The sequence below is a fragment of the Anas platyrhynchos genome, chromosome 7, assembly GCF_047663525.1.
Source record: "Anas platyrhynchos isolate ZD024472 breed Pekin duck chromosome 7, IASCAAS_PekinDuck_T2T, whole genome shotgun sequence".
Taxonomy (NCBI): domain Eukaryota; kingdom Metazoa; phylum Chordata; class Aves; order Anseriformes; family Anatidae; genus Anas; species Anas platyrhynchos.
The window spans coordinates 32,644,774-32,671,126 of record NC_092593.1 but is presented as its reverse complement, the minus strand read 5'-3'; the positions used below and the strand labels follow the sequence as shown (position 1 = coordinate 32,671,126).

At 42.9% G+C, this 26,353-nt stretch overlaps 1 protein-coding gene across 7 annotated transcripts in view; it reads right to left on the bottom strand.

The window, feature by feature from the left end:
- Positions 1–26,353, bottom strand: part of ERBB4 (erb-b2 receptor tyrosine kinase 4) — a 564,466-nt gene that overhangs the window by 176,217 nt on the left and 361,896 nt on the right. For all 7 annotated transcript variants that reach the window (XM_072040464.1, XM_072040460.1, XM_072040461.1 and 4 more), the window contains exon 4: positions 16,919–17,053. In XM_072040464.1, the coding sequence (XP_071896565.1) occupies positions 16,919–17,053 (135 nt within the window). The remainder of the gene's footprint in view (positions 1–16,918; positions 17,054–26,353) is intronic.

Genomic DNA, 26,353 nt, shown 5'->3' with positions numbered 1-26,353 from the left:
TTATTAAGAGGCTACTGGAGCTCCGTGCAGAAAGCTAACACATCCATATTGATTTATAAGAATGGAAGTTTAAAAAAAAAAACAACAGGTGAGGTAAACAACAAATTCAAGGAAGAATTTCCACAGAAGAAAGCCTTGAAATGACACAGTTTGCTTGCTGGGTTTGGTGAAATAAAAATTGCTGAATAAAAATGATGCCCAGGAACTGGGTTGTTATAAGCCCTGACCAACCGAACAAGTGGGAAGGAGAAAGAGCACGGCAGGGAGCGAACATTTCTGTACCTGCCGCAGCATGGCCCTCACCAGAGCATCATGGCTGGGGGAAGGTAGGGAGGAACCACAACCCAAGGACAGCAGAGCTACCACCTCCTGCAAGGCTCCATTTTATGCCTGACCCTAACTTACGGTCAAATCTGACATCTGTCCTGCTCAAGGGGGCTGGGATTCAGGGAGAAAGCTCCAAGGCTGGCAGCCAAACACAGGGAAAAGCATTGCACAGACCACTCGCAGCCACGTATTCCTGAGGCAGAAGAAGGCACCAGTTCAGCTCTTTCTGCCCCAGACTTCTGCCCTCTTCCAAAATTTACTGCAGGCACTGGGCTTTCCTTTGCAGTTTGTGCACTGAGATAACAGAAGATACTTCAAACATACTTCCAAGATACCTCTTACTAGAGAGGCCTCCCACACTTCTGCACAAACAACATTTAAAATGAAAATCTTCACATTTCAAACTCCTAGATGCTGAGCTGATCCTCAGCAGGCAACCAAAATGTGCTCAGCCAACTCTACTCCTCCTGGAAATAAAAGTGATCCAGCATCTTCAATAATCATTATTTTTTTATTTAAAATCTTGCACGCCTGCTTCCTGGTACATGACTTTGTTTGTCAGTGTCAGATGATCATTTGCATTTAAATAGAGATATTTAACAAAATAGCAAGAAAAGGCTGCCAGTTTTCCTTTTTCTCATTGGGAACTCAAAGTCTGTGCTTCATTGTTTTCACTTTTCTCAGCTGCACAGACAAAACAAGGAGCTGAGCTTGTAGGCAGCACACCTCCGAATTACATTACATGTCCTTTTGAAGGTCAAATATACCGAGAATTAAAATCAAAAAACAAACTCCCTCCAAACAGTGTCTCTTTATTGGTCTGTTTGTTCAAAAAAGAAAAATAACTTTGCTCTCAGCACGAACTGGTCCAGATTCTGCCCTCACATAACTCACTATTTCACCTGGCTTTCCCACCATAATAAGGACAGATTGTTACCCATTAAAGATCAACTCTGTAAATCTTATCACAAAAATAATCCCATGGAAGTAACATAAGTAGCCAGGAGCATAAGGAACATCCATGTGAGGAACAGTTCTCATGATGAGATCTATATGCCAGGCTTAAACAATAATAAATCGATCAGCTCCGAGACTAATAAAGTCTTTACAAAAACTGTACTACTTCTCACAAATCTTTCCATATGTATTTCTTCTGATTTTTAGATTGTAGCAAGCCAACAGAGATTTGAGAAAAAGAACATCAAACAATTCCTGGCATAAAATAGATGATTCCTTTTATTCTTTGTGTCTCTAAAATATGCCAAAACCTACTAACGTATAGAAGCAAGGTGTAGGCGAAAGAAATAATGAAGAAACGGCAAACTGCAAAGGTATTTTTCCTTTCATCTTGAGACAACAGCTAATAAAGACAGAGGATTCCTTCCTACGATTTCCACCGCTGGTCCTTGGCATCAAGATGCTGAGCAAACTGCAGTCTTAATGGCAACCAGGGGGACCTAGGAACACTCACCACTAGTAGTGGAGCAGCCCAAACCACCCAAAAGGAGTACGAGTTCACCTGTAACAATTCCTCATGCATAGTCTTACTACAATCAAATAGTGAGTCAAGAATTAACTGGAATTTGCCCAAAGGCAGACTTCTAATGGACTCTACCTTGTAAGCGCAACCTTACCCATTTGCTAAATTCTTGTACATTAGTGAAGGCACATAAGCAAAGAATTTTTTTCTTTCCTAGTGACATACGGAAAGGAAGAACCTTGCTCATTCTCCTGCCCTCTTTACAGAAGCAATGCTAGAGTACAGTTCTGCTCTTGAACAGTAGCACTGCTTGGAATACGTGATGACACTTGATTCAATAGAATGCAGAGGAGGAGGGAAGGAGTTAACAGGAGGCTTACATAATTTTTACAGACTTTGTTATGAAATCTAAAGTTAGAAAGGGAAAATTTCCACTGGAACATAAGAATTAGTTTTGCTTTGGCAAATTTCATGCAGACAACCAATGGCTCATCTCCTGGGCTCATCTTCCCTTGGCCGATACTAATGTGACTTACCTTCATTGTGGAGTCCATTGCAGACTACCAGTTGTAACTTTCAGGATATTTTATTTTTTTTATTTTATTTGTGAAAGATGCCTCTACTCTCCCTGCCTCTGCTGGAGAAAGTCACCAGCAGAAAGCATTTGCTCGCTAGGCTGGGAAAGACCAAGGTTACTTTATCCTTGTGCTTTCCTAAGAATTGAGAACGGCTTTCCTTTGTCTCCAGACTGACTTTATTATTTGAGGAACAGTAAAACCGCAGAGGATTAAGTTACTGACAACACAAGAAAAATGAAGTCCTCCTCTTAACTCTTAGCTCAGTGTAGTACAGAGAACGCTGCTTCTTCCTCATCAGCTATCCCAGCTGCTTTAAGCAGACCTCTGTCAAGAGGCCTGGAAGGAAAGCATAAGTAAGACAAAAAATGGTCTCACCTTGTACAATGCTTGCATCTATGGATGGCTTCTACCAGGTTAATAAATCATTAATAGATGTTAGCATATCTGTAACACACTGATATTGGAAGTGTGAATAAACAGGCCAAAAAAATAAAATAAAATAAATTGGTTTTCACGGTTACATGCCATGGTTATAAGCCATGGTTATAAGCAGGCTCTTTACTCATCCAGCAGTCTAAAATAATTAACTATCAAAACATCTATAAATCATTTATTAGCTTCTGTAAGCTACTTGTAGTCTCATCCTTAACCTAAAAAATCGGTTTTGCAAAAACGCTAGAGACATCCCACAGATGCGTCTGGACATAACTCCCTCTAAGATGCACAAAGTTCCAGGTACACTATGCAGTAAGATCCAGTCTCCTTTCTCCATTGCTTAGGTGGGACAGAGGGTTTAAATAGGCTCGCATGTTGTATTTCTAAGCAGCTAAAACTCCTCAGTTATGTGTGAAAAGATAACACAATCAAAATATGATTCAAACACCATGGCACAGCATTAACAAGAATTAAAGATACTATTGTTGTGATGGATTGTTCTGCCTTTATCAGGCTGTAATGCCTTCCGTGTCCTTGTCTGGCAATTCCTATTGTCACACGCTCATTCATTCACACTTCTTTGTTAAGTAAAAATCATTTTACATTTCCTACCAGCCCTACGCTAGCCATCAGATCTCTTCTATTGATTTGAAAGTTAATTACCTCACACAGACTCACACGTTTCAGGATTTCCTTCCTTTATGGCAGAAGAGAGATGCCTCGTAAGAGAAAGTACAGCTTTCAGTAAAAGAAGAAAGCATCTGATAGGAATATCTAGCGCTCATTTTCTCCTCCTCTCTGTGGAAGAGTTATGGGATATAGAAATCTAAGGGCCCAATCCTCTACTGCCATCAAATTATGTTGCTTTCATTGATTTCACATGAGCTCACCTCGGGGTATTACCACTAATAGTTTTCCAACACGGGATTAGAAAATCCCCTAAAATCCAGGCTTTTCTCTAACAAGCTGTTCTTGCACTGAAATTGTTATTTTGTTGTGGTAAATGGCAGCACATTGACTGACCTTTCCATCTCGCAGCTGTATCACTGCTTCTACCCCAAAGTCTTCATGCCCAGTACAGGTACCCTGCACAAATGTTGGAGGCGTCCCTTTACAGTGAAAACTTGTTTGGACCCATGAGCTGAAAGCAAACTGCTAACGATCATTTCCACCGGGGACTTCCAAATCTGCCATTCAGCCCCATTCAACACCTCTATCTTTCCCTTGGCTTCCTCTGCAGATAGGAAGAGAGATGCACACAAACGGAGAGGGACTCGGGTACAGGCAGCTGAAAAGAAAGCGGCATGGGAAATAGGTCTGCGAAATGAAAACAGTCCAAGAGATAGGCACTGAAAGAGCACGGCGAGAGATATGGGGACAGCACAAGGGAAGGCAGGGGGGAGGAAGCAGAGATAAACACGAACCAGCCCAGAAGAAAACAAAACCTCTGAAGGGGGATGCATTTTCAAGAGTAACGTCTGATGGAGACAATGCTCGCATGCGCACAGGGACTGGGAATCTGTAGAGAACTCTGAAATTACAGAGTATCGCTGGATACGCTGGTGGCAGGCACTTTTGATTTTAAGAGAGATTGGCCACCAGAGGTAAAGGAATAAATGGAAAGCCAAGAAGAGCGTGTCAGCAGCACTGAACGGGCTCAGGCCAGTGAATTTGTATTTATCACTGACAGCTCCGAGCTGATAGCAAGCTCTCTGTAATGTGACTTCAGCTGCTACAGAAAAATGTCTTCGGGCCACAGTAACGACTACAGGAAGGGACCTGAGGGGGGTAATGAAGACACTAGTTATTTTTCTCCGCCTGGAACTGACAGCGCTGGTAAGGCTGTGCAACTTGATGCATTAATTGGAGGTTTATTCATCCACACAACATAAAAACGTTCACATATGACATAGTGTAAAACTTTACACTGATTAAGCAATTAGGAGCTATTAATTATCACTGCTTATAGCTGTTAGCACAGAGCAATGTAAGTGAATTCCCCCCACTGTGGTGCTGAATTAGCTCCAATCAGCATCAAATGCATTTCTGAACACACACATAGGGATCCCGAGCAAATTGGGAGACACAGCCAGAAGGCAAAAAGGATAGGTCAAGTTATACCTGCTGCTTGGCAGGCTCATCAAGAACAACAAGCCCTCAGGAATCTTCCCTTGTAATCATTACTGTTAAGAAAATATATTCCCCTCCGTGAGCCATAGACAAAGAGCCTTGCACACTTGCAGCAGGACTTCTGCTACTAAATGACCTGGCAGCCCCATCCCTGGCTAACAGGGGTCTACACTGGGATGAACGTGCAGCACCACCCCTCATCAGGCCACCCCTCAGCACACGGAGCAGCAGTCGTGGATCCCTTCAAAACCCAGGGGGATTGCTCGTTTTGCCTCTCCTCTGTGCAGAAGGAGGGTGATGTTCCTGCGGCTGCAGCCACTACCCTCACTGGCCCAAAAGCAGGGAGCTGGTACAGCACATGGCCGCTCAGTCCTTACGTGCACAGATTGCCCATCTACAAGGCATCCAACGCAATGCCTGACTTGGGACACCCTCACCCCTCCTTGCTCCAAGATATACCCGGTGGCTCGCAGCCCTGCTGCTTCTTATTCTGGCCCACAGCAAGGGCTGCTTCAGTCTGTGGCACGGCAAGGCACGATTTAAGAACCACAAACAAGCCAGGCAGCAGCAGACTCCTACTGACAGCAATCACGTGTGCCCATCATCACACTCTTACACCATTTTAACACGGAAAGCTGAGGTGCAAGTTTATGATGTCCACTTGTGCCTACCTTAGCGTCTGTAATAAATCTTAAGCCAGATCTCTTTCTTCAGGTTCAGCAGCAGACCTGCTGCCTGCTGCCTAATCTTGGCTGAAAGCTGAAGGACACAAATACAGGTTTCTTTTTGGATGCAGTGCGTAACACTGGGAGAGAAATCTTGGTGCTGTTAGAGGGGATTTTTCAAAGGAGGTGCTCAGCAAACTCAAGACACATTAAAAAGTAAATGCCAAAGCTGGGGGTGTTCAAGTGCTTGTTTAATACCAACTCCTCCACCCCTCAAACAGATCAACTAAGTCAATACCGCATAAATCAAAATAATGCCCTGTAATAATGTTCCTGTAATGCTGCCAAAGCAGTAATAAAGTTTGAACAGAGGGGCATACAGCTTTCATTTTTTAAACAAAGTAATAACCTCGGAGAAAGGAAATGAGAAGTTAGAATTGAATTGGCTTTTAAAATTCATTTTACTTTTTCTTGATGCCATGTAATACTTGGAGAGTCTGACTGGGGGCAGTTAGGTGCACTGACATTTTAACTAACTTTTGACTCAGCCAGATGGAAATACTACAAAGGAAGTCCCCAGTCCCACAAAATTTGGAGTCCAGTTTTAGACAAATTCTGGATAAATATCATAGTATGCTTATTCAAACATCATTGTTTATTCAAACTGTATCGCTGGCTGTCTAAACAAAAGTGATTATTGCAAAACAATAACTGGACAACAGAAGCCCTTTCTTTGTAGGAAAACAATGCTTGGGTATATACTCTACTATTTACATTCAGTGTTTGCAATCCACAAATGTACAATGAAAATAATCATGCAAACAGATTTCAGCCTGCAGTTTCCTGGATAATCTTCAGTTACCAGAGCTCTGCACAGAGGTGACCCTGTGGACATCCTACAACTGTCACAGAGATGAAACGCAATGAATTGGGTAGGAAGCCAGACTTTATACATAGCCATTTGTAGAAAACAACTTGAAAACCCTGAATTATCTTATTCTGCAACTATTCTACTCTTTTTGACTATACTGTAACACTTCACTAATGATACCTTTTATGAGGTTTTGAAAGTAAATTACAAGTTCCTACAAGGGGACCAGAAAGAAGACTTAGAGCTGTGAAGGACTTGTTGAATACAGGCCCACAGAGATGCAAACATGGAGCTCCTACACAAAGGCACAGTGTGTGTGACGGGCTGCAGGAGCACAAAATACACTCCTTTTTTTCCTTTCCTCCTTTGTACACTGTGCCCATTGCTTATACACAAACTTCCCTCCAAGTCACTCAGGATGTGAATGCACAGCACTGCCCACTTTCCTGCAGGAGGCTGAGCGGATCAGAAGGAACCTCCCGAAACAGCCATGGGTTTGTGCAGCCGGCTGGTCCAAGCTCTTGAACCAGGCTGCCCATGAAGGCTGGACAGGAAGGTTAGTGACAGAGCTGAGAACTTCTACTAAAACAGACGCATGGGACAAAATCCTACAAAAATGCAAATGTGACAGCAGCAAAAGCTTGGGGCGTTTATGTGTGTCATGTGAGCAGCAGCCTGCCAGGAGATGGCCATCATGAGGCCAGCCGGCCAGCCCCCATGGCAGCCCCCCGGTGCCGTCGACCAGCACGCCTCTCCTGGCGCCCTGCGCAGCAGCATGAAGCGAGCCGGCTGAGCTGGTGGCTGGGACACGCATCTTGCTCAGTGAACAACAGACAACTTCAAAAGGGTGGGAGGCGCACAGCAGCTTCAAGAACTGGTAGATGCAATTAAGCAACTGATTTTATAGACTTTCTTTTCTTCCTCTTTCCCTAAGCAGCTCTTCAAAGGCAGCTAGCTAGAGCAGCTGCAGCTTGCTGTGAAAGACCAATTCCACCCACCCACCCACTCACTATAAATCTGCCAATTACCATTCAATTAGACTATTTTAACTATTCCGAGTATTTGGGGTTTATTTCCTACTTTCAAGAAACACCGGTGTTTGTGATAAAGCAAGCTGCTTATAATGGAAAGGGATGCTTTCATTTAAACTGAAAGTCTCCCCCTTGTGTAATACAGTGTTTAAACGCCAATCTGCTTACAAACAGGTGGCATACAGTAATATGTTAAACACACACAGGTTGCCCTTAAAAGATAAGTATTTACCAAGAGTTGCCACACGCTACTACGTGGAGCACTACTTAAAGTCTGTAGCTACAGAGCAAGTACCACTTTGTAATATTTTTTATACAGTGGCATGATAAGCTGTCCCGCTTGATGGGTGACTTTCTCCCCACAGCTGCGGTAAGGAGGGAAGATTGTTCATTGCAAAGAGATGCTTGTGTCAGAGCTTCTTCAGAAACTGTTAATTGTGTCTTTCTCAGTGCTGTCCTTTCTGCGCCCATTACTCCTTAAGATCCCTGGCTTTGTAGCAGTTCCCTTGCTAGATCCCTGGATTAGGCTCTGACAGCCTGAGGACTGCTGTCCCTCATGGCATTATTTATTCGCATTAGCCAGGTATGCTTGTGTTCGTTACTTCTTATTCAGCCGACTCAACTGTTAGAGGCATCGTTATTTCCATTAAATGCCATGTCGGCATGCCTTTCAAATCTGTTTCAAGGACGTTCGCCAATTGACAAATCCCTTCTGAAAACACAGGCTGAAGGTATTTATTAGGAAACTAAACTGATTCCCTTTATTCAAAACACACTGTTCTGAGTTGATGAAAACATTACCATCACCTTCAGGCAGTTCAGCTTGCTATACCAAAGCAAAACCAGTCCTACATCTCATGTATTCCTCCGTCTTCAATTGTATAACCTGGTAAATGCTATTCTTTAAAATAAATTCCTTCTGTTACTATATTTGTCTTTCATTTCCAGGTAAATAAACAAATTCTGTTCTGAGTAGAGATTCCTTAATGGTAGGAAAAGCAACCTCCATGTACAGCAAACAAAAAGTGGTTGCAGGACTTGCTGGCTGCCTACATTCAGCTCTGATTTAAATTTTCTTTCCAGCTGAGATATCCATGAAACTGTAACTGCTGCTTAAATGCCATGTTGCAAGCCTTTGAAGCGTGCTCCACACAGAAGGAGCTTTCACAAAACGGTTTAGTTATTTGTGGCTTTTTACCTGAAAGAACAGCTTCTCCTCCTGGCTTTGCCCTGGTGACACCTGCGGCAAGGAATGTATTCTGTGCCGAGACCACCTCTCTGCAGAGGCCCCATTCGCTGGTCTCCAAACATACATTTAAAATGTTAATTGAACTTCAAGTAATAACCTCAGTGAAAGGTTATAATTTAACCAGCTCCGCAGTAACAAAAGTCTTCAGCGCATACTTTCTGGAATGCCATTTACTCTGTAGGTAGTTTCCAATTTAGATGTACACCAGAAATGATATGCTAGCTGTTCTGAAAGCTGGCTTTAAGCATGAATTAGTCACTTCCCTTCCTTCCTTTAGCCAGGACACAAACATACTGCAGTTATTCTGGCCTTCAGAGCAAAATCCTTGTGCTTCGAAGAAGAACACAAAACCTTGCAGGGCTGACTGGACAAAAGGCTGACGTGTGCCTCGGTACCAAGGGCTAGGCGGTTGATTTACATGAATTCACAACCGAACATGAGGCACCTCCTGGTCTAAAGGAAAGCTTTCCACGTTCTTTTATCTATACTGCATTCAGCTCTCCCGAGTCTTTACTAACCAACAGCATTTTTGCTGTGACACCCGAGGAAATAGGCCCCATCCTTGCTCCCGCACTGACACCTGGCTCCCAGGGTTACCAGGGTGGCTTCCAGCTGGCATTGAATGAGGACTGGTCCTGCCCGAGAGCGTTCTGGATGGTCCACTTGGGAAAGCTGGTGTGCACGCATCTAACTTGTCACACAGTTCAGCCACAACATACCTGAGAACTTGTGGAAGGGCGGTATTTTGGGAGAGATTGCAAGGATCTGAGGCATTCCTGTTCTTCGTAACTATCACATAATTAATTCAGAATTAATTACCCCATGGTTTGAACCAAGTATAAATTTCCAGATACACCACTGAGGTAAAAATAATCCTCTTCTAACATTGAGACTACTTGTACCAAAAGTGAGTTAGTGTGCCCTGTAACCAACAAGGCCACTGCTGAACACTATGCCATGGCTGGACACAAATCCACCCACTTCCCTTGCCAGCCACTCCAAACAGTGATTTTTATTACGTGATGGAGAACAGGGCTTTAGCACTTACACAAAATCCCATGCAAATATTAACTCCTGCATTTTGCTGAAACACCTTATAGAATACACAATGTATGCTGAAAGGCATGTACAGTAACTACATGGCTGATTTTCTCCTACATGGATTTAAAAACAGTACAGGACTTTTGGCCTCAAAGTAGGCTGGCATAGAGAGACAATTTTACCAAACTAAGTTTTTACACCATTTTCCCCATTTCTGCAATATTTTTAGGTATCCTTTTGAAGCTGCATTACTCTTTTTGCTAGCATGTGGGAAACTCACAGGAGAACGTGGTCCAGCAAACCCTCTGGTATCAAGGCCAATGACATAACAGGTTAACCTAAATAAAACAACTCACAAAGAGAGTAGAAAAGAGTAAAACAGGAAGGAAGAAAAAAAAATATTTATGGAGCCAGCACTGATTGATATCAACTGAATGCACCCTGTACAGAGCCAGGTACATCAAACAGCTGTACTGCTGCCAAACTCACGTGCACCCAGGTAAGGTCAGTCGCAGCCTGGGGTGGCTGCTGCAGGAGGACGGAGAGCTGACTTCAGAAGCCACCGTGCAACTGGCTAGTCCATTTTCTGTTCCTTTAATTAAAATGCAAAGCACTGTCTAACTTGTAAACATCTAATTAGATTTTTGTCTATGTTTCAACATTAATAAAACACGTGAAAATGCATTTAAGAGCCAGCTAATTGGGGACTCTCCACAAGTAGCTGTAAATGAGCAATTACAATGCAATTGGGGTGTGGTTCCCCAGGGATCACCCAGCACAGGACTGATGCTTTTTAATATTCCAGACAAAAGTTCAGAAATGATTAGAAAACCCCAGGCAATAAAACATACAGGTGACAGGAAAACCGAAAGCCCAGCAAATGACAGTGAAGAGCATTCAGTCCTGCAGAGGCAGCCAGGTTGGCTGCTGGTAAGTAGGGGTCCCTCACACCAAATGTATTTCCTACAGCCAACTGTCAGCCTGCACATTTTAGAATGAAGTGTACAGGCTACATTTTCTGGAAAATAGGGAGTCTCTAAAACACACAGGTATCACAACAGACTGTCAGGATCCTCACGTGAAGCTCAAACACAAAGGATACAATTTTAACTTCCACAGGGTATTTGGTTAAATCACTAATAAAACACTTTGCATGCTTTGCTTTCCCCCTTCTGAAAGAACATTGGAAAATATTTTACATCGAAGGGCAACTGAAATTATTCTAGAGTTGGAAAGAAATTCCTCACAGTGTGAGCCACGAGACCCTCTATCTGTTTAGCTTATGAAAAAAAGATCAAGAAGTGAGCTGATTATGCTGTACATGCCGCTACTGCAGGGAGAAAACGCTGGGTACTTGAGACTCATTGAGCTAGTGAAGGTGTAACAAGCAATAACATCTGGAACTTAAAACTGTGTTCAAATCAGACATAAAGGCACCTAGTGTTATTTGTTTTAACAGTAGGGAAGTAATAAACTTCTTGAGGGACAACTGTGACTTCTGCAAAGCCTCAGAGCAGTGCCAGGAGGATGCACAGGGCTGAAGCCCCACGCTCGTGCAGCCAGGGGCTGTGGGATCTTTGGCACCTCCTGGGGCTGGGGCTGCAACTCAAAGCCGGGTTGGAAGTTATGCCGGGCTTCAGAAAGCTACTGTGCTCAACGCCAGGCAAACGGATGGCGTTCCAGGTCCTCTGCAGAAAGGAAATCAGAGCTAGTGATGTTTGAAGGCTTCTTTTGCCCTTAAGAAATCTATGAATCAATAAGTAAAAGAGAGGAGAGAAATTTTAAAGGAGTGTTTCCCTTGAATACAACATGGGATTTATTGAATCACAGGTACACAGCTGAAGACTAAGATTTTTCTTCCCATGCATCATGTTAAGAATGTAGAACTACTACTGCATAACTCAGAAGCTGTGGTTTTATGGTATCAGGTGGAATTAGAAGGCAGTGACAGAGAAGGACGATGTTATGAATAACAAGTGACTGAGGTTTCTGCTTGAAAAAAGTTCTGCACATCTCAGGGCACTTCAGAACCTGAGCAGAAACTCCAGTTCAGGTCAATACTTGAAACTGGGCCCAATTTTCAGAATTTGGTTGAAGCTGGACATTAGCTAACTTTTGTCTTGCGTTTTTCTGAACGGTTTGTTATAAAGCAGAAATAGTTTTAAGCTTGTAAATGGCAGATAGTCTTTTAATCTTTTTTACCCAGACAGTTACCAGCTCCATCATGAATATGCAGCCATGGATTTCAGTATTTTTAAATGCATTGTTGATTTATTTCAATCTATGCTATTAGCTACACCCAGTGACCTCAACTTGGTAATTCAAACCCTCTGGGCTTTTCTGTGAAACAAGAGCTCCACGTAAAGCTGTGCTGAAAATTCTGATTTAATACTACAGTCCCTGTCAAAACCTGCAAAGGAGCTCAGCTGGCGCAACGGGGTTCTAGCGCGCGTCCTGCTCCAAGCCAACCAAGGAGGTCAGTGAGGATACTGAGGACACGGATCAAAGCAGCCGAGTTTTCAGACGTGCTGCGCTTAGTCTCAGGCTGATCAGAGAGGAGGAGTTCTACCACTCTCGAGTCATTTCAGGCAAGAAGTTTACTCCTTATTCCCTGCTTTATTTCTTGCACCATCGCGGGTAAGCTGCACCTTGGGTTTCCAGTTCCAAAGGGCAGATCCCTACCTCTTTAACTACGGGACCAAATCCAATATCTGGATGTGGTAACAGGGGAACATGGTCTTGGAAGTGTGGCTTCAGCATGCCTGTCTAATGCCTGAATTCATGGCTTACTTTTGGAAGGAGAGAAGACAGATTTTCTGCACTGAAGAAACAAACTGAGTAACATACGCCTAACAGGAAGACTTTGTTCCGTGGACTGTTAAGCATTTTTGAGATTCCCAGTGCCATGCGTGCTTAGCTTAGAAACCTCAGGTTGAAAACACTGATTTCAGTAAATAGAAGCGAAGGCTATTTTCAATTACAATTAACTGTAAAAGCTTCATCTGTAAGATACCAGTCTGGAAAGTCTCTGCAAACAGTAAATACTCGTAATATGAGTCAAAATGCCAGGCACAGAGGAACCTGTCCTCAGAGAGCTGAAGTACACGTGGTCCCTGGTACAACATTTGTTTATGACACTGCAGCAGTACACACTGAGCTTTCTGCCCGCAGCCACCGGCTCTACTCATCTTAGCAGTAAGACCGTGTAAATTCCAGGGCTTCTAACACGAGCCTTTCTGCATGCATTTGATCAGAACATGGAGCAACGTGTAGAATGCATTTTGGGTTAAAGAACAAGAAAAAGGCGAAGCAGCATTTAGGATTCAGACGTCTACAGCACTTCTACTATTGTGGATAAGACACTAAGGCCTTTTCAGCTGGCTTCTTAACACTGATGTGACAATGAAAGGAGGGAACTGGAAGAATCTGTATCCCTGGAGTTCACTGGCCATATCCTCTTCTGCCTAGCATTGATCTAAATGAAGGGGAGTGCCAGAGAGCTGGCAGATCCATGGTATGAAACAAGCACAGAGACAGGGGACTGATTTTATTTCAAAGCGTTTTCATTCCTCTCCACCCTTTTGTCTTCCTCCTCTGCTGATTGCTGTGGAGCAGCAGGGAGGGCTGCAAGTGAAATTATCCCTGAAGTGGGACCATTATCAGCTGTTCGTTTGGCTGGGGAAGGGAACACCGGCAGGCAGCTTGCAGCACCGGCTGCCACAGCAGGGATGAGGCAGAAGGAGCACGGCTGAGGCCAGGCACATGCAGGCTGGTGCACCAGTGCTCCTGGTAGGACTGGAGTCCAGTCTGGCAAAGCAGAAAACCCATCAGGTGTTGCCAGGCTCCTCTCTGAAGGCAAGTCCTTGTTCTGGAGGACCTCAGGGGAGATTTCATGTCTGTTACTTATGGCTGGAAGCAAAACTAACAACGCTCCAACACTAAATCATGTTTTTAGGACCTGCCCAAAGTATTAAGCATCTGACTCTGATGCTCATGCCAGTTAGCATCCTTTTGTCCCTACAATATTCTCTGCCAGGGAGGACTACAGAGATAGTCACTGTGAAATTGCCCTAACAATTTCTGGGGCAAATGATATTCCTCTATTCATAGCAGACAGGGCTAAACATGACACGTAGGTTGGTCCATCTACCCGGATCTTATGCCAGCACATGTTTACAAAGACTTTCCTAAATGACTACTAGTACTGATTTTGTTGAGCTTGACGCGCGAGATCTGGCTGGTTTACATTCACAGATGGATGAAGCCCCTCTGACAGACCTCTTCCCTTTCCTGTGAATGTTTTCAGAAAAGCAGTAAAAAAAAACATTCTTTTCAAGATACTCTGACAGAGAATGCCCCAGAGGGCCTTCCCTGACATCTTTTGCACTTAGTGATTCTCAGTAACACCAAACAACATGTGCTTACTAAATTCCAGCGGACTTAGTCAAGATTTGCATTTGATAGAGGCACCTGAGACTTCAGGCAATTTAATGTTTGTGTAAAATAAACAGTAAAACTATATGCTGGATCCAAAAAGCGTGACTCACAGTCTATGTAGGAAAGTACCAAAGACTTTGTGATGCACTGAGCATCACTTGCTGCAGTGGAAAAATAGTGAGGCTGGGCTCAGCAAGCACCCACACCGCTTCACAGATTTTGAAAAGTGACATGTGAGCCAAATTTGAAAAGCATGTACCTTACTTAATGATACTCTATAGAGATTTCCATTCTAGGGTTATAATTCAATGTTCATTTCTCTAAATCCTTTCTGTACCAGCAAAAGTTACTTGCCTTTATTGTTTCATAAACTACCATTGTAACGTATTCCCTTTCTCCTACTTCTTGACAGGTAGTAATAAGGTTCCACCACTCTTTGAGTGATTTTATTTGAAGGCTTTATTATATACATGTATATATAAATGCACACACACGAGAAATACACGCACACACATGGACAGCTATTTAATTTTAGGTGTTTCTAAATGGTGATCCCTGTGCCTAAATTCTTTGTTTCCCAAAGCCTTAACAACTTTGTTAAACCATCTTACCCATTTTTGGACTTCTGTGTAACAGGGTTTAGATTTTCACCTATGTAAGTTGTGAAGACAAAAATAGTTTGGATAAGCTAATTAAATAAAATTTCACATGACTCTTGAATAGTATTGAAATAGAATCCAGTTTCTTGGAGAAAGAGATTTTTACTTATTAAATTAAATACAGTCCAACTGGGCTCTTCTCGATCCCAAATAAGGTAAATAAAATTTGGGTAGCTGTCTTAAAGAAGTTGCCTTACTACATAGCCCTCAGTCATCACTGAAATAATGCTGCTTATCAGGATTATCAAACACAAATGGCAAAGCACAAAATGTTGCTCCTTATGTTTCAAAGCAGCTCAAAAGGAATGATTTATAAAAAAAATTGTCTCCAGAAAACTGGACTGAGATACATACATTCTTGCATCCTGCTGGGGGAGCTAGCATTTGCCTTTATTACTTTCTGGTTGTGATTCCAAAAGTACTCAGCGCTGACCTTGTTCTGATTCCTCTGGAGCTACCAGCAAAACTTTTGCTAGCTCAGAAAGAAAGTATTGATGTTGGTTGCTTTTTTAAAAGAGCTTATTACCTTGGTATTGCAAAAGCATTTGTCTTGAGCTGGCAAAGGTTAAAAGAAAACCCAATAACAGAACAAAACAGAATAACAACCAAGTCTTTTTCGTGTTGAAGTAATGATTCATAAAAGGCTACATACCAGCATTCCTTAACCTTCAAAGGCTTTATTAGTTCTGCTTAGAACTGATCATCACCAGCGATGAGATTTTTAATATGCAAATAAGATATCTGGCTGTGTTACAACTATGTCAGGTTTCCAGCCAGAAGGCAGAGGAGTTGAGCCTCAGCTCCGGAGCTGGCAGACCCAGGACAAGTGGAGTTTGGCAGGCTCCTGCAGGAAGCTGTGTCTCAAGTAGCTCTGCTCCTTATTTGAGGGTAGCAGGTGAGACATACAAAAGGAAGCTGTCCTTATGGAAAACAATTATACCATCAAACAATCGGTTAAAAATCAGTTGCTGCTTATAAATTATGGGGATTCATCCGATGGCCTCTACCCAGCGTTTTATGTTTTTGCTGAATTCCAAACATAGTACTGAAGGATTTAAATTCTTTCTTGGTTGTTGTGGCAGCTAGAGGCACAATCAGCGATTCATACATCCTTGAGGGACACCTCAGGATACTGCAAGCAAGCCAGAATGTTCCTTTAGCCAGAATGCCCAGAACAATGTCTGCTGTGGTATCACGCCTGACATCAGATACAAACTTCTTCCCAGCCTATACCTGAACTTCAACCTCAATACATCCTGAGGGTACTGTTTAATGGCATGGTAATCATTCTGAATGCACTTTGCTGTACCAGGGAATATTTAACCTAAACACTTCATATTGCTGGATCACTCATGAATTCACTATTGCTCCAAAAATCAGCAAAATACTACTGGAGGTGAGTAACTCTAGGGAATGGAAACAGACCAAACAGATTAATGAAATTATATAGATACTAGGAGTTTGAAAAAGAGAGCATTAAAACAGAGAACACACTAAAACCAGAAATATTGGCTGTATTCTGTTTCTTTACCAATACACACAACACAACAGGCTAGCTATTCCTTTGAGGTTCATTTCTTATCTAAAGTCAGAATAGCCGTGAGCTTGTACCATAATTACTCCAGCAGCTAATTATGATGCCATAGGCAGAACACTGTGACTCAAGGACCAGACTGAGCAGCAGGAACAAATGCAAAACAAACAATAACGTCTGTGCTACCACAGTAGCACAGTGGCTTTAGCAATAAATAGAAAAAAAGAATCTGCAGAAGAGAGAAAGCAGATGAGAGAAAATTCAGAAAATGCATGATGTTCACAAACATGCTCTACAAAGTGTTTTTAAGATTAGACTAAGTGTTCCCTATATGCAGCACACAAACTTTAAAGAATGCAATAGGTGGGGAAATTTACAAATACAATTCTCCATAACAGAGTATCAGGGAAAAACTTGTGGTCATATTTATACCGTGTCATGCTGTGCTGATGACAAGACAAAGAATTAAACTGGTACTTACATCCCGAGCTGCCATTCGTTGGAACCAAAGTGAAGTTGGAGGCCCAGGGGTTACGCACAATATCCTGCCAATGAATGGTGTCTGCGAAGCAAAGAAATTTGTTCTGGCCAACATACACCCCTCCATTCAGTATTTCTGCACAAAAGAACAAGAGAACATGGTTATAAAGCTTTAGACGTACAGCTAATTAGGTTTATTGCTGCTGTGTGTACTGGAGAGAGAGGGCACAACATTCAAATGCAAAGATTCTTATGGTAACCTCACCTAAGACTCTGAAAACCGGATGGCAAGTAACATACAGTATTTGTAAACAGGAACCGTTTATTTATACACCAAAGAAACCTGATGAAGACAGCCACACAACTGCTAGATGATTTACTGGGCTTACTTGTTGCTCCAGTGTAATCGTGTGTAAGGGTATTGTTATTCGTGGGTAAAATAACTCTCAAGATTTAACTGACTTTAAAAAGCACAAGCAGTCAATTGCACCATGCTGCATTGCATTAATACATATAGATACTTAAAGCACACAGTAAACTGATATGCTCTCCTGGGGTAGGAATTTTCTGATCTCAGAGTAAATAAGTAAGGAGGGTTCATTTGTCAGGATGTTTGGGAAAGCACCCTCCCTGACCACACTGCCCTGCTAGCCAGCTCTGCAGTCTACTCTCTTCTGCACTAGCTCACAAATTTTTTATATCAATGAATCACTATCAACCTTTAAAATTTCGTAGGACTCCCTTCTCATCAAACTTTTAGTCATAAATCCTATTTGAAAAGTCAGTACAGGGACCATGTTCTTCTTATTAATCCCAGCCGTCCATCTATGCAGGTAATAGCGACAGAGCGAGTCAGGGCGACAATCACAGCCAAAGCAGGACCCAAACTCGCATCCTAACTTTTTTTAATGCTACAGCATCTATATTCCTTCTTCACAGAATGCAGGCATTTCAATTTCCTGCCTCTTCAGCCATGAATCTACTTTCTGAATGCCAAGACTGACCATGAGTAGTTTCAAAACTGCAAAAGGGACTCAAATTTAAACATGAAATGCCTGTTTTCCAAAGAAAACTTTTTTTTCTTTCTTTTTTTTTTTTTTTTTTAAGTTCCCTCTTCCCAAATACTGTGATCCCAAACCCCCACTAGCACATCTTGCTGGGAGCTTTGCATCTGAGGGAGACCAATTCTGAGCAGATGGAAGTTCCCATGATATACCCTAACTGGAAAGGTGTAGGCCATCACAAATTGGGGTGGTTTCTTTGAAGGAAATCTTAAAATTTGATAAATATGGAAAGATATTAGTGACCATTCCTCTATTTCAATGTGTATTTTCTTTCCTTTTTTTTCTAAATCATGTTTATCATGGTTATATCAGTTGGCTTTTAAAAAATGGCTTGTTGCCCTACCTCAAAGACTTCATTTGTCAAATCTCAACATAAAAATGATCTTATGGTTGTTAGATGTAGCACTGGGGTCTCCTTCGGAGCAGTAACGTTTTTTTCTTCACCCTCTACACTCTTGTTCATATTCAGCATTCCTCTTTTTAACCTGGCTCCTTTACTTCCAAAGCAGAGGATAATCCTTGTGTCTTTCATTGAGGTTAACAGGAGCAATGCAGCTAAAACCTCACACACCACTTAGTGTCAGAGATTCCAGCCTCAGCTAAGAAATGTTGAAGGTTAGCTACTAATGGCACTTTGCAATGACATTAAGTGGTGCTATACAGCCAGGAGTGTCACACTTCTTACAGAGACATTTAGAGTGAATCTTGACTACCAGTGGCAATGACTAGGTTGTCTGATAGTCCTCACCTCCCACAAAAACCTTTAAAAGCTGTAGAGGGAATACCGAATACCAACACTGACAAACAAGTAAGGAATGACTGTGTTTTTCTTTTAACATTTGAGTTTACAGCATGTGGAGGAGTTAGACCCTAAGAAAAGAATTATTAAATAAAGGATCATCTGTAAATACATCTTTCCACCATATTAATCAGTTCACAGCATTAATACCTATTTCTGAGAAACCTCTGGTTTAAAAGCTTGGCTTTTCATTGAAAAGGGGCTTAAAACCAAAACCTATAATAATAATCTCGTACAGAAGAGAGTCCACATCAGAGATAAAGCAATGATCTGTCTGTATGATATTCTTATGATCCCCGAAGAAAAAAAAAAAACAACCCCGTACAGCATCTGTTCGCAATTCTGCTCAGGGGAAAAAGTGGGACTCAGAAGCACACTTGAAAACATGATTAGTGATGATTTCTCTGTGTCGTCCCAGCTACACAGGATTAGCTAATCCATGATGGCCCAGATTTTGATTAAAAATAACATCTAACAAGCCATGAAAAACTGAGAAATCTACATTCAGAGCTTCTTAACCACTTGCACATGATTCCAAATAGTGTCACTATCAGTTGGTACATCTGAACACCTGCCGCTGGCATAATTTCTGCTTTTTAGAGCATTCACTCATGACAATACCTATCAAATTTTCTCTTTTCTCCAAGGAACTTTGATGTATTCTTGTATATCAGGCACCATCTCACTCTAAAAATAATTCTAATAGTTTCAGTTTGTGGAGAAATATGTTTTTCAGCATAAAAGTGACCAGAAACTGACCCCTCTTTACTGGAAGCTTTCCTTGTGGTTTACTAGGAGCACACATGGGAAATGCTCTGACTTCCCTCATCACTGACTAAGAAGCATCGTACCTGTTGTTTGAGTCACAAAACCTGATGTGATGTATTTTTCCCAAACAGTACCATTTTTTACAGGTGACAGGATTAAAGTTTACAGGTCTAATCACGTGGTGATGTTCTGAGAAACCTGGGCTCTTACAGATTTATTAAATAACCAGGAACTCAACGTTTAGTACAATCCTTAAGGTGCTTTTGCTCAACGCTTCCCATTCTGTTGGATCCAAATCCAGTTTCCTTCTGCCTTCCTTCCCCACTTGCTATTCCACTTTGCTTTATGCAGAGTCCTCGGCATGTGTAAATCAGCACAGATGTATTGGCTACACTGAATTAACAAACTCAAATGCATTTTGCACTTCTCTGCCCTCTCTTAGCAAGAACAATGCCTGGAAAGACCTAATAAACCCCATTACATGTTAAGCAAATGAAGCACAAATGTAATCAATATACAATAGAGTTACTGTATAATGAACTCATCATCATAAAGTCATCATCTCCTTTTAATTTACAGCACTGCAAGCGAGAGATAAAGTTAAACAATAAACAGGAGGAGAAAGGCAGGGATCTCTGACTACGCAGCTGAGCTAGGGAACAAAGCCAGCAGAAGAGCACTTCCTTCTCACACAACAGCAGAGGAGCCTTCCTGCCTTCAGACGCTGCAGGAGGAACCAGAACAAATCTACCACTGGATTTTCTGATTTCTCCTGCAAAGAAAGAAGCCAGTTCCTGCCCAGAAGCACAAAAAAGGAACAATTTGCAGTGATATATACCTTAAGTATCATTCTAGGGACAGTATTTTTGTCTTCTAACACATTTTTTGTGACTTTGGAGGACTGCTAATCTAAGTCCACCACCGCTGCCTGGGATGGACGGCAGGCAGAGCACTCAGCTCTAGAAACTGCTGCCTGAAATACCACCTGCTGTCTGCAAATGTTACCTTAGGGCTTCCTCACTTCTTGAGGACATAGAGTTATAAAGGGGCGTTTTGAAGCACAGGTCCTACTGGCTTTCATTGGGAAAGGAGCTCCCAGAGGTGGCAGATGATTCTGGAAGCCTTCTTTCTAAGCTCCTGATAGCCACACTTGAGTCTCACCACCTCCCATTTTGGCACCGAAGCTGCAGCTGGTGCTCTGAACAAAGGAGTAGCTCCAAGGTCTTTTGCCACTTGGTTCTGAAGTGAATGTAAAATCTTATCATCTTCCTTATTAGAGCTACTTCCCTGGCTTAAAAGCAGTATAATTCTGTCACCCAAGTTATGTGAAAATAAAGCAGCAAATGCACTTGCCACTGACTTGTGCCATTATTTTGCTTACTGTGTGGAGAGCTGCCAAATGATTCTGGGGAACTTACATCTGCATATTATTAGAATTCTATTAAATGGTCATTTATCCAGAGACTTGAATCAGAAATGCATTAACTATTTTATCTGTTATTTCCATGCTTCCATTAGCCAAGTGATGAAGCAGAGCTATTACCACATAACTGTGGTAGCCTACCATACAATACCTAAAATACTGACACCAGAGCAGTGATACATACAGGTCTCTGGCAGTCATCAAACATGAGTATCTTACATTTCCCATAAAGTGACAAGCAACATGGAGAGATACAGCATGTACAACTCACACTTAGTCTGCTAAGTTCAAAAAGGGGCAAAGCCCATAGCATTTGTTGCAATGAGATGAAGGGTTTGGGTGGGGTCAGTGAAACGGGGGTTATCAGCCACCAGAAGCTTAAGATCATTGTAAATAAGACAAAAAGACAGTAGCTCTGCATGTGCTTTGTCTGTTTAGACCAGACATGGAGAAAACTTTTATTCATCCATTTGTCAAAAGGGCATTTTCTTCAGCTTCTTTTTTCTTCTGTACAGTGTAATCCCTCAGGGTCTGTTATCTAACTTCTAACGTGGATTAAATTGGCAAAACATGTTCACATTCTGCAATGTATCTTTAAGTGCAAATAACTTGCACGTTGATCTGACGTGGGGGCTGTTGGCAATTATTTCACAACATAATCTGGTTCTAAAATTGTTCTAAAATTGGTTATAAAATTGCTACTGCAGCTGAAGGTTACAAATTAAAAGCTCCTCTCCAGGGGTATGAAGCCAGCAGCCACCATGAACTGGAAGAAGGCACAGAGAGAGGGAAAAGAACTAGCTCCAAGGTGGGCAGAGAAAGGGGAAGTAGCTGATAAGGAGCCCTGTTATGAACATCCACTATAACTACCTCAAAAGCAAAACAGAAGATACCTGACACTTTTCCACAGTGATTGTCTGCTAAGAAAACAGCTGTCTGTTACACTACACCGTACACAGGTGTACCCTGCACATACCTATAATATAAGGCACGTTGGCGATACCTTAATTTCCAAGGTCAGACTCTGTTAGAGCTGAGACATCTTTGCATGCTGGCAGTGCTTCCCCACCAGCAGCCAGATGACAGGGACCTCTTGTCAGATACTGTACCACTCTCAAAACACTGTCAAATTTCACTCTGGATGCTCAATGCATTACCTAAAAATGGCTTTGGCCCGGAAATTTCATGCCAAACCAAGTCTTTTGATCTCTTAGCACAGTAGATTGCGCTGATGACCCACTGGGAAGGCACTTCAGGTCTCTCATTAATAAGCTATGTCTTAAAGGGTAATGAGAACTGGGTGCTTTAGCAGACAATAGCTCATCCATCATCAATCAAGATCTGAAGTTTTTATACAGATGATTTAAGAAGAGTTGGACTGTGTAAAATTGAAATGTCACATTTGTATTGGGAGATGGGGGGAGCTTGATAATGAAAATGAGAGTTTTAACCTTCTCCATTTCAGCTCAATGACCATACTCAAAAGCTCGGGGATGTAGAATCTGTGTACCAGCTAGAAGCCCCAGACAGCCTTCGATCTCAATTATACAATTTCAAGCAAAGATTATTTGGGTCATTAGCTGGAAGTCAGTTTCAAGGCTTGATGGTAACAGCAAAATACTCTTTATTTCTATCAAAAGCATTTGGTGTTATGTGCGGGCTGCGGGTCTGTACTTCTAAGTGCTCAATAACTAAGAACACTGGATTGTAGCACCTGAGCATAAATCTTCAAAATCTACCTACCTATTTTGCTACAGAAATAAGAATGGGGTAATCTTATTCCTTTTCATTGAGTTTGATGGGGTACCTTTTCAGCATTTCACTGCAAAAGTGTGTTACGATGGATACATATAGTCCTTGTGAGTCATTTAGCTACTTCATTTAAGAACAGGCCTGGCCAACTCTTCTTTAGCAATCTCCCCAAAGCAAGTTTCTTTCATTAACAGGTTCAACCATATTAAACCAACTCAAAGAAGACATTTGTATCCAACTCAGATTATTCCTGATTTGGTGCATGCTCCGAGTTCTTCTTTCTCACAGACTTACATATTTTAAAGCGTCATAGCATATAACTGGTTACTTCCTAAAAGGAAACAACAGTGCAGATTATTCCAGCCCCTGGGGGCAAACACACCGGATTTACAACAAACGTCCCATGCCTACCCTACTCCCAGGGAACCACAAGTCAGCGTGTGGCTCCGTGTCAGCGTGATGGGTTGCATCTTTTCTTGTGCCCTAAGCAGCCACTGACCACTGGGCACATAAAACACAGCCTGATGGCCCCAAGAGCTTCAGTGCACGGAGAAAGGCACCCATGGAGCATGGTAGAAAGAGCTAAATGAAATAAGTCACTCAAAAAAAACTCATCTATTCAAAAGGAAAGAAAACATTTGGATATAATCTCAATTTAAGATGTCCTTTTTTCATAAAAAGTAAAAGTCTTGTTCTTAGGTATAATTTGCTTTACTAAGCACACTTGTCTTGTGCTAAAAGAAAGGGTACGTCTCCATAATCCAGCTAGACTGACTTGGACTAGTGGCCGCTGAATTAAATACATTTCACAATGATCACTGCTGCTTCTGCCTACTTTGATCTCGATTCCTCAAAGTGTTTAAACCCAAGTTTAAATTTAAATCAACTCCTTCCCCTTCATTCTGGAGGAGTTATCCTGCTCCTGTAATCATTTCTTGGCTTTGATAATGGAGAATAAAAGGATGTACTGACTCCAACCAACACAGCTTTCCTTAAGCGCGTACCTGCCCTTGATGCTAACTCACAAGAGGGTAGGCATAAAGCTGCATGATCAGCCTTAGCTCTGGCGTTTCCTTTGCAGATGTTATCTGCAGAAGCAGCGGGAGCTGTTTACGATGTTACCCACCTCACTTGTTTGGTTCTGTTCCCATCACTCGCTTCTGAAAGCTGTTTGACCCTGTTGACTTTGCAGGTGAGCAGCTTTAATGGAGCACATTGACTCTGTTACAAGGATATTAATTTTCAGGAGATGATAACTGCATCACTTTGCCGTCCAGTCAAATCCTAGTCGTGGGGTTAGCAGCCAAGTGCTTGATTTACTGCTTTCTTAATATAATTTCGGGGGAGAGCAGACTTACAGTATAAAACATACCACTGTAACAAATCACACAACTTCTTGTGGTGTCACCAAATCAGGGAGAGAGGTGGAAAAGGGCCTGGTCTTTGTGGCAGACTTGTCAGCAATGCCCCCATGCATGAAGGGTAACCATGCAGCGGGTGCATCAGCAGGAGAGGGAGCTTGTTATGCCCCTCTGCTGGGTGCTCACAAAGGTTCATCTCAAGCACTGGGGCCATTTTGGGGTACCCCAACACTACACAGCTGCTGCCAAACTGGAGAGAGCCCAGGGAAGGGCCACTACAATATTGAGGGGCTGGAGGACTTGTCATATGAAGAGATGTGAATGGACTTCACCTCGTCTGGCTGGAAGAAGGCAACTGGGGAGGCAGAACACCTGCCCGCATACTGCCTCTACGTAACAGAGGGCTACAGGGGAAAACTGAGCCAGGCTCGTCCCAGAAGTGCTAAGTGAAAGGACAAGAAGCACTGGGCACAAGCTGCAACACAGGAAACACTAACCAGACATCAGAATAACAAGTTCTTCACTGCAAGATTGGTTAGGCACAGGAGCAGAGTGACCAGGAAGTGGTGCTTTCTCCGTCTGTGGAGATTTTCGGAACTTGATTAAAGACCCTGAGCCATTTGATCCTCGTCTGATGTCGGTCCTGCTCTGAGCAGAAGGGTGGAATGGATGATTTCCAGATACCCCTTCCAACCCTCATTATTTTGTCATTCCATGACTATTAGCCATCTATTACCACCATCCTTACACTGTTCCACAAGAAAATCTACTGATGAAAAAGCACATGATGATGCAAAACACCCATCCAGAGTAAACCATGTATTTAAAAGCACGCCACGTGTGTGTATAAACAAGTGCTACAGTATTTGAAACACAGAACCCATGCCAGTGTCACCTGCCCCGTTTCATGCAGAGGGGACATCTGGACCTGGACGCATTTTAGTTTTCGTTACAAAAGAAGAGCTGCCCTTTGATTTTTAGATTTGTTAGCAAGAAAAAGAAGACTATCTTCACTTAAGTCACCAAGTCACCATACTGAATTACTGATGAATTTCAAATGACTGTCTATGGAACGACACACTGCTGGCTCACCCCAGAAGACACACTCCTGCACTCAGCGAGAGCAGCTACACCCAGCGGTCAGCAGTGAGCAGCCATTTCGCTTGCAGAACCCGTGGCTGCACACGCAGGTGACAGAGCACTCCCTGATGGGAACAGCTGCGTCCCGATTAGCAGTGACTGTGTGCTCAGGAAGAGGTGACGAGTCCTGCAGTGCACTGCTATGTGCCTACACAGCCTGATAATGTGCCACTGTTTGGTAGCTCTTGCCTTCTGGTTGTTCAGAAAGCCTTACCTTGGATTTCAGCAAGGGAACAGCCGTGGGCATGTGATGATTCAAAAGGTACTAAAACCTGCAGAATCCTAAATAAATCTCCCTTCCTCCCCACTCTTCAGCAGAAAGCCAGCAGAAGGCGCAGAAGGGAGGATGTTGTACCGAGTGCTGGCAGCATCACCAGGGCAAATACCAGCCTCCCTGGTGCCCCAGCTGCCTCGGTGTGCTCCAGAAAGCCAGGAGGCTCTGCTGGATATCCCAGTACTGGAATTAATTTCTGCTGCCTGATCAGCTTTAACAGGGAGTGTCCTGTGGGACATAATCTACTGTAATGGCCCAAAGCAGCTGTATCAAGGCTTGCCTTTCATAACACAGCCCGTGCTTTGTGTCAGGCACCCTCCAAAGGGAAGCCTGAGCAGACCCCAGTGTCTCTTCTTCTGCCCTCTAGAAATGTGACCTGTGCCCAGAGGCTGTCCAGCTGCATCAGCTCCCTCCTCCGCCACCCTGATCAGCCTCTGACAGTGCAGTGGCAGTCCATGGCCAAGCCACCCCTCCTGCCTCACCGTGTTGGTTCCACGGCCATCTCTCCTCACCACTTCTCCACAGCTTGTGCTGCAATTGAAGCGTTTCTGCAGATGAATGCTTTCTGCTCCTGAGGGGCAGTACGTTCATTCAACAACACTACAAGACTCAGGAGTGGCTCCCAGAAGGGTTTCCACAGGCATGCAGGGTTTCTCTAGCAGCCAGAGATTTACTCACAAACTCTAGAGAGCCACCAGTCAAGACTGCTTGGGGGTAAGACTGCAGACTGATCCTCCAACCATCCTCCTTCACCTACAACCACTGTTTCACTGATTCAGAGCCATGGTGTATGATGCTGGGACCAAAATCTTACTGCCCCACTGCTCCACCTGGGGCTCATCCCACATCCTCCCT